At 35.0% G+C, this 15623-nt stretch overlaps 2 protein-coding genes and 1 long non-coding RNA gene across 3 annotated transcripts; 2 read left to right on the top strand and 1 right to left on the bottom strand.

Moving 5' to 3' along the window:
* Positions 1-1344: 1344 nt before the first annotated feature.
* LOC124837709 (serine carboxypeptidase-like 35) lies at positions 1345-9409 on the bottom strand. Its single transcript, XM_088109798.1, has 10 exons — positions 9238-9409; positions 8943-9134; positions 8718-8822; positions 8440-8628; positions 8318-8356; positions 2922-2962; positions 2536-2817; positions 2294-2433; positions 2114-2206; positions 1345-1675 (listed from the first exon to the last, which is right to left on the bottom strand). The coding sequence occupies exons 1-10, from the start codon at positions 9311-9313 to the stop codon at positions 1417-1419; spliced, it is 1416 nt and encodes a 471-aa protein (XP_087965924.1). The 5' UTR covers positions 9314-9409; the 3' UTR covers positions 1345-1416.
* A 93-nt stretch (positions 9410-9502) lies between these two features.
* LOC148201878 (uncharacterized) lies at positions 9503-10342 on the top strand. Its single transcript, XR_015785003.1, has 2 exons — positions 9503-10044; positions 10146-10342. It is a non-coding gene; the product is annotated as an uncharacterized LOC148201878 (long non-coding RNA).
* A 2569-nt stretch (positions 10343-12911) lies between these two features.
* LOC124837707 (isoflavone 4'-O-methyltransferase-like) lies at positions 12912-14271 on the top strand. Its single transcript, XM_047313148.2, has 2 exons — positions 12912-13733; positions 13877-14271. The coding sequence occupies exons 1-2, from the start codon at positions 12954-12956 to the stop codon at positions 14177-14179; spliced, it is 1083 nt and encodes a 360-aa protein (XP_047169104.1). The 5' UTR covers positions 12912-12953; the 3' UTR covers positions 14180-14271.
* The last annotated feature ends 1352 nt before the right edge of the window (positions 14272-15623 follow it).

Genomic DNA, 15623 nt, shown 5'->3' with positions numbered 1-15623 from the left:
ACAGTTCTAGTTATTGATTTATTTTATAATTTACTGCAATAATTTTTTTAAATATTAATTACTAATTAAATATAAACATTAAAATTATTATTGTTGTTATTATTATTTATGAATTTCTTATTAATTTTATTGGATCAAATTAATTATTTATGAACCGTTGTTATCTATTTCATATAGGTCAAATCAATTATTTTACTCGCTTATTTAGTGAGAAATAGTTTTAAACTATCATCGTTATTGGAGAATTCGGAAGCTCTAATTTTAAAATATAAGACTTTCGACATTTCACAGTTTTGTTGGATTCATCTTTTAAAAATTAATTTGTAGAAACTTAAAATTAATACTTGGTAGATCATAATTAAAATTCAATTTACTTCATAATTATTCAAACTCCTATAAATTATTTGTTATTATTGTAATAAAACTACTATTTAAAGCATGCATTTTATTTATTTTTTCACGAAAATTCATTGACATGTACAAACAAAAAAGGTTCCTTTACTAACACATACACCCTGTTTAGAAATGCATCATTAATTAATTAATGAAAACATTTAATTAATTAATGAAAACATTAAATAATTAATTAATGAAAACATTTAACTATAATTAATGAAAACATTTAATTAATTAATGAAAACATTTAATTAATTAATGAAAACATTAATTAATTATTTAATGATGGCTGCCAAACCACTGCCAAATTAATTGTTATAAAAGATGAATCCAGTAAAACTGTGAAATGTGGAAAGGCTGATATTTTGAAAGATGAATCACTTTTTTCATGGTTTTCTAAATGCATGATACTTAATTTTTCTTTAGTATTTTCGGAAATTAATGCTTTTGAATTTGCATGATGAGACCCAAAGCAAGAGCCTGTAATTAAATTTCTACAATAACATTAATATTTAATTATTTAACTCAAAACATTAAAACGGAATCTTGTTTAAAAAATTGCTTCTGAAATGTCGAAAACTCACTACAAAAAATTAGTTTAAACAGCGTGTAATTGTTTAATTATTCACGGTTTATCATAAAAAAAATAAGAGTTTAATTAATTGTCTTAAAGTTATTAACATTTTATCATTTATTTGTAAGTTACGATTTTTAAATTATTAAACTTTCAATCCACACATTTCAAACTCAATTTTTAAATCATTAAAACTTCAAATTTAATAAACTAACCATTTAAAAACATTCGATTTTTTTTTCTTTCGTAAAATAATTCTCCTTTCCCTTTCATATTCTTGTTTCATTTCATATATGTATATATATTTTAATTATAGCAGTAACTATTGATTATTAACTTTCTAATAATAGACTGAGACATGTAAAAAACATATATATTCTGTAAAATGACAATTTCTCTTGGATGTGAATAAATGTAAAAAGATGACAATTTACAGATGGAATGAATCAGAAGGTAGAAGAAGGAAGCGATTGACCAGAAAGGAAATGGTAGAAGAGAGAAAGAGCTTCTCGTGGTTTATAAATTGGAGCTTGATGACCAGCACCTCTAATGGAGGCAAAAGTGAGACCACCCTCGTACTCCTCTACCCATCCTCCAACTTCTCTTCCTTCAAACCAAGCTCTCCATTCTCTTGTCACATTCACTTTCAGCTCTTCCAAACTGTATCTCGTTGATAACCATGGAACTCTACCATCACTGTCTCCACTGCATTTATTTATATCTATGTTAAAATATCTGATAAAGATCTTTTACATTACCGATATCGTCACCGTACATTACCGATCGTCCTTACCGATTGTCATCACTGATCGGCTCTACTCGGACGATCGGCTGTATGATTGAGATCTTTTACATTACCGATTGTTCTTACCGATCGTCACCACTAATCGGCTCTACTCTCGGACGATCGGTTGTACCGATCGACAGGTTCTGTTGACTTCTCGCTACTGTTCCTGTTGTCTTTTCACTGCCGATCGTCTCTACTCTCGGACGATCAGTCGTACCGATCGACAGGTTCAGTTGTCTTCTCACCACCGATCGTCCTAAAGTAGAGACGATCGGTAATGTAAAAGATCTCTATCAATATCATCGTCAAACTTCTTCAAATATACTATATATGCAAGTAATTATAAGTATATATACCTGTACATCCAAATGCGTAAACCAGCATGTAGTAGTTTCTGAATCACTGGAAGAACTGTGCTTGGCGAATCATTCCATTTTTTAATTTTAGTGCTTCATCACAAAATAAATATTACTGTGTTAATTTAATCAGTTAAAAATAAACAGTTAAATACATATATTATACATGAAAATCAGTACCTGCATATCGTGTAGGGATCAAACATGTCAGGGAGGTATGCATGAATGGCCTTCTGGACATCCTTCCTGTTGAAATACTTCTCCACGTCGTTAGCTTTACATGGATCGTAAGCCATTGTCGGAATCATATTCCGGAGGTCCTAAAATGCATCACAAAATAATTTATTTTTTTCCATTATTTAATACAGGTGTATTATTAATTAACAAAATAGTGAGTTTTAAATCAGACAAATTATACTTACAAATTCTGAGACAGCATACGGGATACCATCAAACATACTTGAAACTGGTCTTTCATAGTCCAACAGACAGACAGGAGAGTAAATACTAAATACATCTATGTCAGAATAGGCCTTTACGAATTTGGCCACGATCCAACTACATTCCTTTGTATTGTTTTTTGTCATGAAATCACATTTCTCTCTTATGCCATCATATACTTGCTTTGAAATTATGGCATGATAGAAAGCAAAATCAAATATGCCTTTCAAGTCTGTCACATCGTTAATCACAGGGTTTCCCATCTGTATTTTATGTCGCACCAAATTCATCGTTAAATTTAATGAAAAAGGTATTTCATTTTTTGAGTATATCAGTTTAAACCGTACAACATTGTTTCGTAAATTACCATGAATCCCTTAAGATTTATGTAAGGGCCATTTTTGTTCCTATTAAGAATATGTTATTAGATACATAAATACAAGATGAACCGAAGTTCATTTTGGGGCTTTGTTTTAATGTTTTCTGTTTTAGGTCTTTATTGTTTTCTGTTCATCAGAGCACTATATATAGAGCTCTGTTTTCTGTTTTATGTTTTGTATGTGTTCTGTTTTACAATCAATGAAAAGCAATAACACTTTAATACACAGAAAGAAATGGGAACCAAGAAATACTTACTTGTCTCTTTGTCCTGATCATTTTCTCCTCTTTCACCACTGCCATCTGAAGCCTCTAAGGCTGCCGGACCACCGTGAGATCGCCACTCTCTGAGACGGAACCCTCTGGAAGCTCTCCGTTCTCTCTCCTGACTTGTGAAGAAGCGCTGGCCACGTCTACATTAGCCATTCATCTGATGGCTTTAATCTTTCCATGGGCCGCCCAATATTGGGCTTCATCACAGTGCACATCACTTTGGGCCTCAGTTTAATATGGTACCAGAGCAGGTCTTGGACCTGTTCTGCCACTGATTCCGCTGCATTTTCTTCTTTTTCTTGATCTTTCTTTGGTTCTTTGAAATTTTCTTGCTAACTATGGAAAAACTGGACCAGACCAATAACCCAGTCAGCCCCTACTACTTACACCCAGGGGAGAACCCAGGCACCTCCCTCATATCTCAGGTCTTGAATGAAACCAACTATACTTCTTGGAGTAGAAACATGAGAAGGGCTCTCTTATCCAAGAACAAACTAAAATTCATAGATGGAGGCATCACAAGACCCGAAAGAAGTGACAGTTTGTTTGATTCTTGGGAAAGAAACAACATGATGGTGCTGTCTTGGATCATTAAAACCCTATCACCCCAAATAGCTGAGAGTGTGATATACGTAGAGAATGCACAAGAATTGTGGGAAGAATTGAAGGAAAGATTTTCTAAAGGAGATCACTTCAAATTCTCAGATTTACTCCAAGAAATTCACTCCATCAAGCAAGGTGAAAGGAGTGTGACCCAGTATTTTACAGATTTGAAAATCTTGTGGGAAGAACTTGAATTTCTAAGACCCATTCCCATTTGCAGTTGCAAAATTCCATGCAAATGTGATCTGTCCAAAGCATCACAGAAATACAGGGACATGGAGCATGTCATATGTTTCCTAAAGGGCCTAAATGAATGCTATGATACTGTTAAAACCCAGATATTGCTTATGGAGCCTCTACCCAACATTAATCGTGTGTTTTCCCTCATCATACAGCAAGAAAGACAAGGGAAAAATGATTCTAATCAGAATGACAGCAAGGTCCTTGCTAGTACCACTGAAAAGCAAAATCAATGGAAGAACAATCAAGGTTGGAAGAATTATGGACGTGGAAATCCTCCCAGAAATCAAGGAAGAGGGAGAGGGAGAAACCCCAACTACGGAAAACAGTGTTCCTACTGTCATAAGATGAACCACACCATTGATGAGTGTTATTCCAAGCATGGATACCCACCTTGGTACAAAAAGAATGACAACAGTGGTGAAAACAACACTGGACAGAGTGAATGGGGGGCAGCTAATGTCTGTTCAACATCTACTGGAGTGCAGACAAGTCAGCAAAATATCACTCAAAATTCTTTCACTCATGAACAGATGCAAAAGATACTGCAAATGCTGGAGAAAGTTGACACCCCATCTCACAGCATCAGTCAAATCCAGAAAGACAACACAGAAAATGCACCAGGTATATTTTCTTGGATCATAGACACAGGGGCAACAGATCATGTAACCCATGATAAAAACCAGTTTACAACTTTCTATAAAATCAATCCTATATCAGTAAAACTACCCAATAGTTCTACTGTCACTGCTCACTATGCTGGAACCATACATTTCTCTAAAGAATTTGTGATTTTTAATGTTTTATATATACCAGAATTCACTTTTAATCTCATATCTGTTCAAAGTCTTACTAGGGATATAAACTGTACACTAACTTTCTCTTCTAAGATGTGTGAAATTCAGGACAACTCAACATTGAAGATGATTGGGTATGCTAGTGTGTGCAAGGGACTCTACCATTTACAATCTTTTGGAAGGAATTTAGCTCCTAGTTTTGCTTTTTCGTATGAACATGACAATGTAAATATTTGGCACTTTAGACTTGGTCATCCTGGACATAAAACTCTTGATAAGATGTGTAAATTTTTCCCTTATATTCAAACTGCTAGTGATAATGATGCTTGTGATATCTGTCACTTTGCCAAACAGCACAAATTGCCCTTTCCTAAAAGCACTTCTTTATCTGATGACTGTTTTGACATGATTCACTGTGACATTTGGGGTCCCATATCTACCCCCTCTGTACATGGTCATAGATATTTTTTAACTGTTGTTGATGACTACAGTAGGCATACTTGGATTTTTCTTATGCATAATAAGGGCCAAACTAGAGAGCTGCTGCAGAGCTTTATTGCTAAGGTTAAGACACAACATAATAAGGCTGTTAAGGTGATAAGAACCGATAATGGACCTGAATTTAATTGCTCTAGTGTCTATAATTCGTATGGAATTGAACATCAAAGAAGTTGTGTTGAGACTCCACAACAAAATTCTGTTGTGGAGAGGAAACACCAACATATATTGAATGTAACCCGCAGCTTGATCTTCCAATCTAATATCCCTCACATATATTGGTCCTATGCTCTATCCCAAGCTGTTTATCTGATCAATAGACTTCCCTCTCCTATCATTAAAGACAGAACCCCTTACGAACTTTTACAGGGTAAATCACCCACCTATCTTGACTTAAAAATTTTTGGTTGCCTATGTTTTGCATCTACCTTAGAAGGTAACAGAAGTAAGCTTGATCCTAGAGCTAGAAAGGGTATTTTTCTAGGATACAAGAGTGGGATAAAAGGATATATAGTCCTTGACATTAATAGTAGAGAAATATTCATAAGTAGGAATGTTATCTTCTATGAAAATATTTTCCCATATAAAAACAAACAAGCAGGAAACAGTAATCATGATAAAGATAAAGGAGACCTATTTTTTCTTGGTGACATTACTTGCAGCCATGAACAAAGTTCTACTGAGAATGAGAGATCTACTAGAGAGGAAGCTGCCACCGATAATGACAATCCTATAGACCAAGAACTTGAGAATGTACAGAGGAAATCCAGCAGAATGAGAAGGACTCCAGAATACTTAAAAGATTACATACAGCAAAGTGATCACTCTCCATCCACTCAACTGTGTGCCAAAAATGGTTTGATTACTCCCTATCCCATTAAAAATTTTATGTCCTATAAATCTCTTTCAGATAAGCATTTGAGATACACTCTTGCTGTGACTGTGAACAAAGAGCCCAATTCCTATGAAGAAGCTAAGAACAGCCCTGAATGGGTTGATGCTATGAGGAAAGAAATACATGCTCTACAGATGAATAAAACCTGGTATTTGACCCAACTTCCTCCAGGAAAGAGGTCTATCGGATGCAGATGGGTCTATAAGGTGAAGCATAAGGCTGATGGCACAATTGAGAGATATAAAGCCAGATTGGTAGCCAAAGGCTACACTCAACAAGAGGGAATAGATTTTTTGGATACTTTTTCCCCAGTTGCTAAACTCACCTCTGTTAGACTTTTGTTGGCTCTTGCAGCCTCTAAAGGCTGGTTCCTACATCAACTTGATGTAGACAATGCCTTCCTTCATGGAGATTTGAATGAAGATGTTTATATGGATCTTCCTCCAGGATTAAATGTTGACAATAAAGGGCTGGTCTGTAAACTAACCAAATCCTTATATGGGCTGAAACAAGCTAGCAGACAGTGGTTTGACAAGCTTTCATCTTTTCTTATTTCTACAGGATATACCCAATCTAAATCCGACCATTCCCTATTTGTTAAAAGAAACCTTTCGGATTTCACAGCCTTACTTATATATGTTGATGACATTGTCTTGACAGGGAATTCAATGAAAGAAATCAATCTCATGAAAACTCTTTTGGATAATCAATTTCAGATTAAAGATTTAGGAGAACTCAAGTATTTCCTTGGATTTGAAGTGGCTAGATCGAAGAAAGGGATACACTTGTGCCAAAGGAAATATGCCTTGGATATCCTAGAAGAAACAGGAATGCTAGGGAGTAAACCTAGTTCTACACCTTATTTGAGCAATACTAGCAGTATGTACAAAAAGGAGGATTATATGGAAAACCCTAGTGATTATAGGAAATTAATAGGAAAATTATTCTATCTTACTAACACTAGGCCTGATTTATGCTTCACTGTCAATCTTTTAAGTCAGTTCATGCAGGAACCAACTAAGCACCACTATCAAGCCTTACAACACGTACTTAGGTATGTCAAATCAAGTCCAGCTGAAGGACTTTTCTTTGCTGCTGATTCTAATCCTCAGATAAAGGGATTCAGTGATTCAGATTGGGCCACATGTCCTAATACAAGAAGGTCTACTACTGGATACTGCATTTTCTTAGGCAACTCTCTTATCTCATGGAGGTCAAAGAAACAGAGTACGGTGTCAAGGTCTTCCACGGAGGCTGAATACAGGGCTCTTGCAGCCACCGTGTGTGAGATGCAGTGGTTACACTATCTTCTTCAAGATTTACACATTGAGCCAACAGCTACTGCTGTCCTCTATTGTGATAACAACTCAGCAAGGCATATTGCTCACAATCAAAGCTATCATGAGCGAACCAAGCACATAGAGTTAGATTGTCACGTTGTTCGTGAGAAAATACAAGCCAAGCTCTTACATTTGCTTCCCATTCGATCAGAAGGGCAACTTGCAGATGTATTTACTAAATTTCCTCACCGGACTAGGTTCAAATCCATTATTCCCAAGCTTGGAATGATGAATATCCATCATCCAGCTTGAGGGGAGGCTATTAAGAATCTGTTATTAGATACATAAATACAAGATGAACCGAAGTTCATTTTGGGGCTTTGTTTTAATGTTTTCTGTTTTAGGTCTTTATTGTTTTCTGTTCATCAGAGCACTATATATAGAGCTCTGTTTTCTGTTTTATGTTTTGTATGTGTTCTGTTTTACAATCAATGAAAAGCAATAACACTTTAATACACAGAAAGAAATGGGAACCAAGAAATACTTACTTGTCTCTTTGTCCTGATCATTTTCTCCTCTTTCACCACTGCCATCTGAAGCCTCTAAGGCTGCCGGACCACCGTGAGATCGCCACTCTCTGAGACGGAACCCTCTGGAAGCTCTCCGTTCTCTCTCCTGACTTGTGAAGAAGCGCTGGCCACGTCTACATTAGCCATTCATCTGATGGCTTTAATCTTTCCATGGGCCGCCCAATATTGGGCTTCATCACAGTGCACATCACTTTGGGCCTCAGTTTAATCTTCATGTATAACCTCAGCCAACTGTGGAGCATAATGTCCTGTTATTTCAAACACATGTAAAAGATTTCTTCAATAAAAGTAGTTAGTAAATTATTGATTAAATATAGATATCAGAAAGTACCTCCATAGCTCTCTCCTACGATATAAAATTCATGGGATTTGAATCTTGGAAATCTCTTAAACCAACCAAGCAAGAAGGCATAGTTATCAAGAGCAACCACTTGATCACCGAGCTTGCTTAAGTCATCGGAATTATTAGTGTAAGAAAAACCCACACTAATCGGTGATTCCAAGAATATGATATTGGCAACTGTAAAATTGAAACAACAGAGTCCAAAACAATCAGTTAAGCAAATAAATATTTAAAATTTAAAACAATCGTAAAATAATTTTGTATACCTCTGTTCCAGGAGAATTTGTTGAAGGTAATACGCTGATGGTCGTCTACACGAAATGGACCAATCTCTTGTGCTGCTCCAAAAGCAACAGACGAACAACCAGGTCCTACAAAAAGATTAATTTATCATTAACGATAAGTTTTGCTCTTAACAAGAAACACACTAAAATATTAAGATAAAAGAAATTGTATAACTTAAAATGAATGAAAGATTGGTCAAGACATACCTCCAGTTAGCCAAAGCACGAGAGGTTTATGCGATGAAGCCTCTTGAGCTTCGAAGAACCAGTAAAATAGTGCTTTCTTTTCTTCTCGTCTTAACTTCACGTAACCAGCATAGTGATTGAAGTTTACTACTGGTTGTCCAGGTAAATCTGTCACTTTATCGTCCTCCATTCGTCTCTCACCGGCTGAATACGCTGTTAAGGAGGAAGACGACGAGTAAGATTTTAAAAGTTATTGTGATTGAGCAGAGGGAAACCCTACTGTTATAAGAGATAAGAGATGAAGACGAAACATCACCTTGCTCGAAAACAGAGAATTGAGCTGAAAAAATAGTCCCAGACAAAACAGCAATATAGAACCACAAAAAAGCCATTACAGAGTTGTGTGAGATGGAAAGGGACAACTTAGAGTTTTCGTTGTAAAAATGGAATAGATCTCTGTGCGTTGTTTAGGTTTTTGGCATAAAGTACCTTTCAATTTTAGCAAACTGAGACAAAAAGAACACAAAACTTTATTAAAATAATGACCTCACTTTATTATTATTATTATTATTAATAACAGTAATGATAATAATATTAATAATGAAAAAATTATTATAATAATATTAATAAAAATAAAATCCGAATTTTTCTCTTTTGTATGATTTTATTTTTCTTAATCAAATTAAATAGTAAAAGTTAAACACAAACATAGTTATTCCAGAATCTCTTCCTAAAAACTACGAATGAGAGAATGCGGTAATGGCAGTAAGGTGAGCCCACACCGAGCAAAGTGAATTCTTCTTTCGTTGGTACTTAAATAAAAATAGAAAAAGGAAATAAAGCAACTTTTTACTTTGTTTACCACAAAACTGGTAACATAAACTTTCAGAGCACCATTGCATGATTACACGATTTTTCTATTCGGTCAAAAATTACTACATTTTCATAAAATAATTCACTTTAAAAAGCCATAAAACTGGTAACATAAAACTGCATTTTCATAAACCTCACTTGTTCAACTTCTTCCGTGACTCACAACACAACACTGCAATGTCTCTTTTTTGGTTGAGCTTCTGTTTTGCTGGGATCCTTTTCTCAGCTGAACTTTGTGTTTCCCAACAAGGTGATTCTTCTTCTTCTTCTTCTCTTCTCTCTTTTGTCATTCTTCTTCTTCTTCTCTCTTTCAGAATGTTAGTAAAAGGCGAGCCTTTTCATTTCCTACAGAATCAGTAAGAGTGGAGAGTGATCCGCCGCCAGATTGCAATGGATTGAAATGCAGTTTTGGAACTCAGTTTTGTACAATATGCTGCAATGGACAAGGATCTAAACAGGGTGTATGTGTAAGGAAAGGAACCTTTTTTGTTTGTCATTGTCAATGAATTTTCGTGAATAAATTAATAAAATGCATCCTTTAAATACTAGTTTTATTACAATAACAAATAATTTATAGGAGTTTGAATAATTATATATGAAGTAGATTGAATTTTAATTATGATCTACCAATTGTTATTTTTAAGTTTCAACAGTTAATCATTAAATGACGAATCGAAAATAAAACTGACTGTTAATACTAAATAAACGAGTGAAATATTGGTTTGACGTATCTCTAAAACATATAACAACGTTTCATAAATAATTAATTTGATCCAATAAAATCAATAATAAATTCATAAATAATAATAACAACAGTAATAATATTAATGTTTATATTTAATTAGTAATTAATAAATAAAATGTTATTGCAGTAAATTATGAAATAAATCAATAACATTAATTAAAATTAAAATTTAATAATTTAACTTAAAACGTTAAAACAAATATGGAAGAGGTGGTGAGCGTGGTTCTTTACACGAACCGAGTGAACCGGATTACACGAACCGAGTGAAGTGGAACGTTCTTGTGGACATAATGAAGGCCTGGCCCAATTCTTCATTGGCTTCCGAGAATAGGACCTCCTCAACGCCGTAGGTCTTGTCTCACGGTAAACACTATCGCATTTCCTCTCACTGATCCATACTCCAATCTATCTATTGGGTGTTGCTCTCTCCATCACCACTCTATACTTCCTCCACTTCCCCACATTATTTTAAATACAATTATATTCTTAAATTAAAAGATTTTTACTTTTATCCTATTTTAAATAATTTGAAACCCTACTTTTACTTTTCCAGTACCCACCCACAGAACTCTCTTCCTCTTTCCCCATTTTCGTTTCACCTTCCCACCTCCCGCATTTGCATTCCTTTTTCTTCCCAGTTTTTTTTGTTTGAAAGCTTCCATTGTCGCTGTGGTATGGAGGAGCGTCGTCCACTTCTCCGACTTCTTCCACTTCTTCTTCTTGTTCCTCTTGTTCTTCTTGTTCTTCTTGCACTTCTTGTTCTTGTTCTGTTGGTTCTTCCTCTTCTTCTTCTTCTTGCACTTCGTCCACTTCGTCCCCTCCGTCCCCTTCGTCCACTTCATCCACTTCGTCCACTTTGTCCTCTTCGTCCTCTTCGTCCTCCTCGTCCGCTTCACCCACTTCTTCCACTTCTTCTTCTTGTTCTTCTTCCACTTCTTCTTCTTGTTCTTCTTCCACTTCTTCTTCTTGTTTTATTGGTTCTTCTTCTTCCACTTGGTCCACTTGGTCCACTTCGTCCACCTCGTCCACGTCGTCCACTACTTCCACTTCTCCCACTTCTTGCAGTTCTTCTTGTTGTTCTTCTTCCAGTTGTTCTTCCAGTTCTTCATCTTCTTCTTCTTGTTCTTCTTCTTCTTCTTCCTCCACATTGTCCACTTCGTCCACTTCTTCCACTTCTTCTACTACTTCTTCTTCTTGTTATTCTTCCTGTTCTTCTTCTTATTCTTCTTGTTGTTGTTCTTCTTCTTGTTCTTCTTCCAGTTCTTCTTCCTGTTCTTCTTCTTCTTCTTCTTCTTCGACATCGTCCACTTTGTCCCCTTCATCCACCTTGTCCTCTTCGTCCTCTTCGTCCACTTCGTCCATTTCGTCCACATCGAGAAACGTCCAGAGCATCAACCAGCATGAGGAAGTATACATCAACGAAGGTGACATCCTTCAACGGATGTCCCCTAATAAAACAAACTCTAAAATAAAAAACGTAACCTTTAAGTGACATCGTCAACGGATCCGTTTAAGGTAAAACGGACATCCGTTTTTCCTTAAATGGATGTCGACATCCGTTTTTGCTTAAACGAATGTTGACATCCGTTGAAGGATGTCACCTTGGTTGAAGGATGTCACCTCCGTTTACGTTTTTTATTTTAGGGTTTTATTTCAAGGTTTATTCGAATATGAGGAAGCACTCCACGCACTGCACCACGAGAACGACACTGCACCACGAGAACGACACTGCTTGATAATTCTTTCTACCACTACCAACCTTTGCAACTTGTAGTATCTCACAACGACGAAAGAAAGAGAGGAAGAAATATAATGTTAAAATGAAAGAAACATATTTTACTCGTGTACGGGACTATAATAAGTTATTAGTGAAATAGGTTACGAATGGGTAAAATTAAAAAATAATAACCCTAAAAATAGAGGGACAAAATAGTAAAAGAGAGGTAGAGAGAGAAAGGTGTGGTAGTGGAGGGAGCAACACCGAAAGATTAAACATATTGTTCTAAAATGGCCCAAAGAAAGACTGACCCTTGAAGGCCTACCAATAATGGGCCAGTAGAAGCATGGGCCTGTTTAGTGGGAATGTCTTCTCTGTCAATTAATATTAAATATTTCATTAAATTGTCAATTAATATTAATAATTAATTCATTAAATTGTCAATTAATATTAATAATTAATTCAATAAAGTAATCCGATACGTTTCACAGATTGATTTAAATTTAGACAAACAATAAACGAAGTATGATTTTTTATAAAGAGTAACATTAAATTAAAATAAGAATTTAAAAAGGTATGATTTTATTTATAGAAATTTACCAATATATCCATGGAAGCCCCTATAAATGAACGTGTATCATATCACAGACAAAGCACATCACATCAAACCAAGATCTTCAGGAAAAAGAAAAAGAAAATGGTTTTCACAGACAATGACAGTGCAAATGCAAGTGAAATATATAAAGCTCAAATGCACGTGCACAAATATCTCCTCAGTTTCCAAAGCTGCATGGCGGTGAAGTTTGCGACGGAGCTAGGCATAGCCGACGCAATCCACCGTCACGGAAAACCTATCACTCTCTCCGGCTTGGCCTCAGCTCTGAATCTGCCGCCTTCAAAAGTCGGTGTTCTCCATCGCTTCATGCGCCTTCTAACACACAACGGCTTCTTCACGAAAACACCTTCACAGAACTCTGAAGAAGAAGAAGAAACATATTCTTTGACTCTTGCATCAAAGTTTCTCGTCAGAAGCAACTCCTTCTGCTTGGCACCCAATGCGGAAGTAGCGTTTCATCCAAGTATGTTTAACATGTGGAACTCCTCCAAGAAACTGTTTACAGAAGATACTCAAGTTCCGTTGTTCGAGAGCGTAACAGGAGAGAGTTACTTTGACTTCATCAAAAATGATTTTCAGTTTCTGAATGTATTTCAGAAGGCTGTGGCAGCTGATTCTGAAATGGTCAAACTGGGTCTCCAACAATGCAAGCACGTGTTTGAGGGGTTGGATTCTCTTGTCGACGTGGGAGGTGGCACTGGTGCTGTCTCCAGGCTCATACTCGAATCCTTTCCTCACATGAAATGCACCGTCCTTGACCTACCACAAGTTGTGGCCAATTTGAAAACAACCCAAAATCTGAGTTTTGTTGGTGGTGACATGTTTGAATCGATTCCTTCTGCCGATGCAGTTTTACTCAAGGTATACATAGATATATTAATTCATCAAACATTAATCTCAAAGTCTTCCACATTCATAGGTTCCTAACTATTAAAATGGTATTGTGAATGTGGGAGTAATGTATTGATTGTGTATAGCTGAAATTTGAGTTGATTATTTTGCAGTGGGTTCTGCATAATTGGGATGATGAACTTTCTATAAAGATACTGAAGAACTGCAAAGAAGCGATTTCTGGGAAAGGGAAGGAGGGAAAGGTGATAATCATAGACGTGGTGATTGATGAAGCAGGTGATGATCGAGATTTGACTGAGCTGAAGCTGAACTTTGACTTGGCGATGTTGACTCTCTTGAATGGAAAAGAAAGAGAGAAGAAAGAATGGGAGAAACTTATATACCAGGCTGGCTTCACCAGCTGCAAGTTTACTCCAGTATTTGGCTTCAAATCTCTCATCGAAGTTTATCCATGATTTGCTATAAGTTGTTTTAGTTAATTTGTGTTACCATTTGAATAATAATTTTCTGCTTCGAGCATATTAATAAGAATGAATTTCTTTATGACAACCAATGCAAAATTTTCCATTTGTTTTTTTGAAGGAGTCGCCGATTTATTTTGAAATAATCCTTACTAAAGTATGTAATAATATAGTAGTTAATACTACCAAAATGATAATTTATTATAAATAATAATTATAATATTAAACGGTTGAGATTAGTTATGATATATAAACATGATTTTAATAGATTAAAAGAAAAAACTTAATTAGTCTTATTAAACCGTACTTTTTTAATATGTTTATTAAGTTGAGTAATAAAAAATCGACGGTTTATTTGAAATTATTTAACGGAGAGAACATGCCAACAAAAAATGCATGAAAAAAAATGTTCTAAAATATTTTATGTAGATGACGATATATTAACAATAAATTATGTATTTATTAATCTGTATATTTAAAACAGAATAATCACAGTAAATTAAAACTTCCACGTGGACCATACACACACCTCCACAGGAGAAGGTTTGGAAAACGGATTAACGAAGGAGGTCATCCAGAGATTAACCTCATATTTTATTATAAATATATAAGGGTAAAATGAAGATATACTAATTTACGGGGTGCAGGAAGAAAGAGCCCAGTTTGTAATACTCAGACTTAAAGGACAGTGACCCGAAACTAAGTTTTATTGAGCCCAGTTTGTAACAGCCCAGTTTTGTACATGGATTGAGCTAGGGCAAAATAATGGTGTACCACAAGAAGTAATGAAAGGAGAAGACATAGTGTTGGAAGAAAAAGGATGTATCATGGTAATATACTTAACATGTCACATACAAGTGCTTATTTTCATTGTAATTATAACTAATTATATTAACTATAATTAATAATATTCCTTCTTGGAGGTAACCACGTCTTTATAATGACGGGCATCATTTTCCATTTTCTGCTGTCTCTACTTTTGAGATTTGAAAGTATCGGTGAAAGTGACTTTAATTCCTCTCTATTTGTTCATATTCTTCATAAGGGTGTGGTAGTGGAATGATGAGTATTATGGCTCCCAAGAAAAGGAAAAAGATAACACCTTTGATGGGACATTATTTTTCCAACTTCCATCTAGTTTCCATTCATGCACGTTTCAACTAAGAAACCTTATTATAATAATTATATTATTAGTTGGAAAATATTATTTTAGCAATTTTTCTTATAATTTTTTTATAATATTTAGTGGTGATTTGTTGTTGGTCTGTTTTAAATATTTTTTTAAAAATAAATTCAAACGGATCAATAAAATAGTGACACGTAATCTATTATCAAAAATTTATTATAAAAAGTTGATAATCCTTAGTAAAAATATTTTTTTAATAAATTTTTTTTGACATGGTGCTTTATTATTAATGTTTTAAATAATTATTTTTAA

Source organism: Vigna umbellata, chromosome 3 (assembly GCF_029865625.1).
Source record: "Vigna umbellata cultivar VRB3 chromosome 3, Vumbellata_1.0, whole genome shotgun sequence".
Taxonomy (NCBI): Eukaryota; Viridiplantae; Streptophyta; class Magnoliopsida; order Fabales; family Fabaceae; genus Vigna; species Vigna umbellata.
Note: the sequence above shows the minus strand (reverse complement) of the source record. Positions and strands in the feature narration are given on the sequence as shown.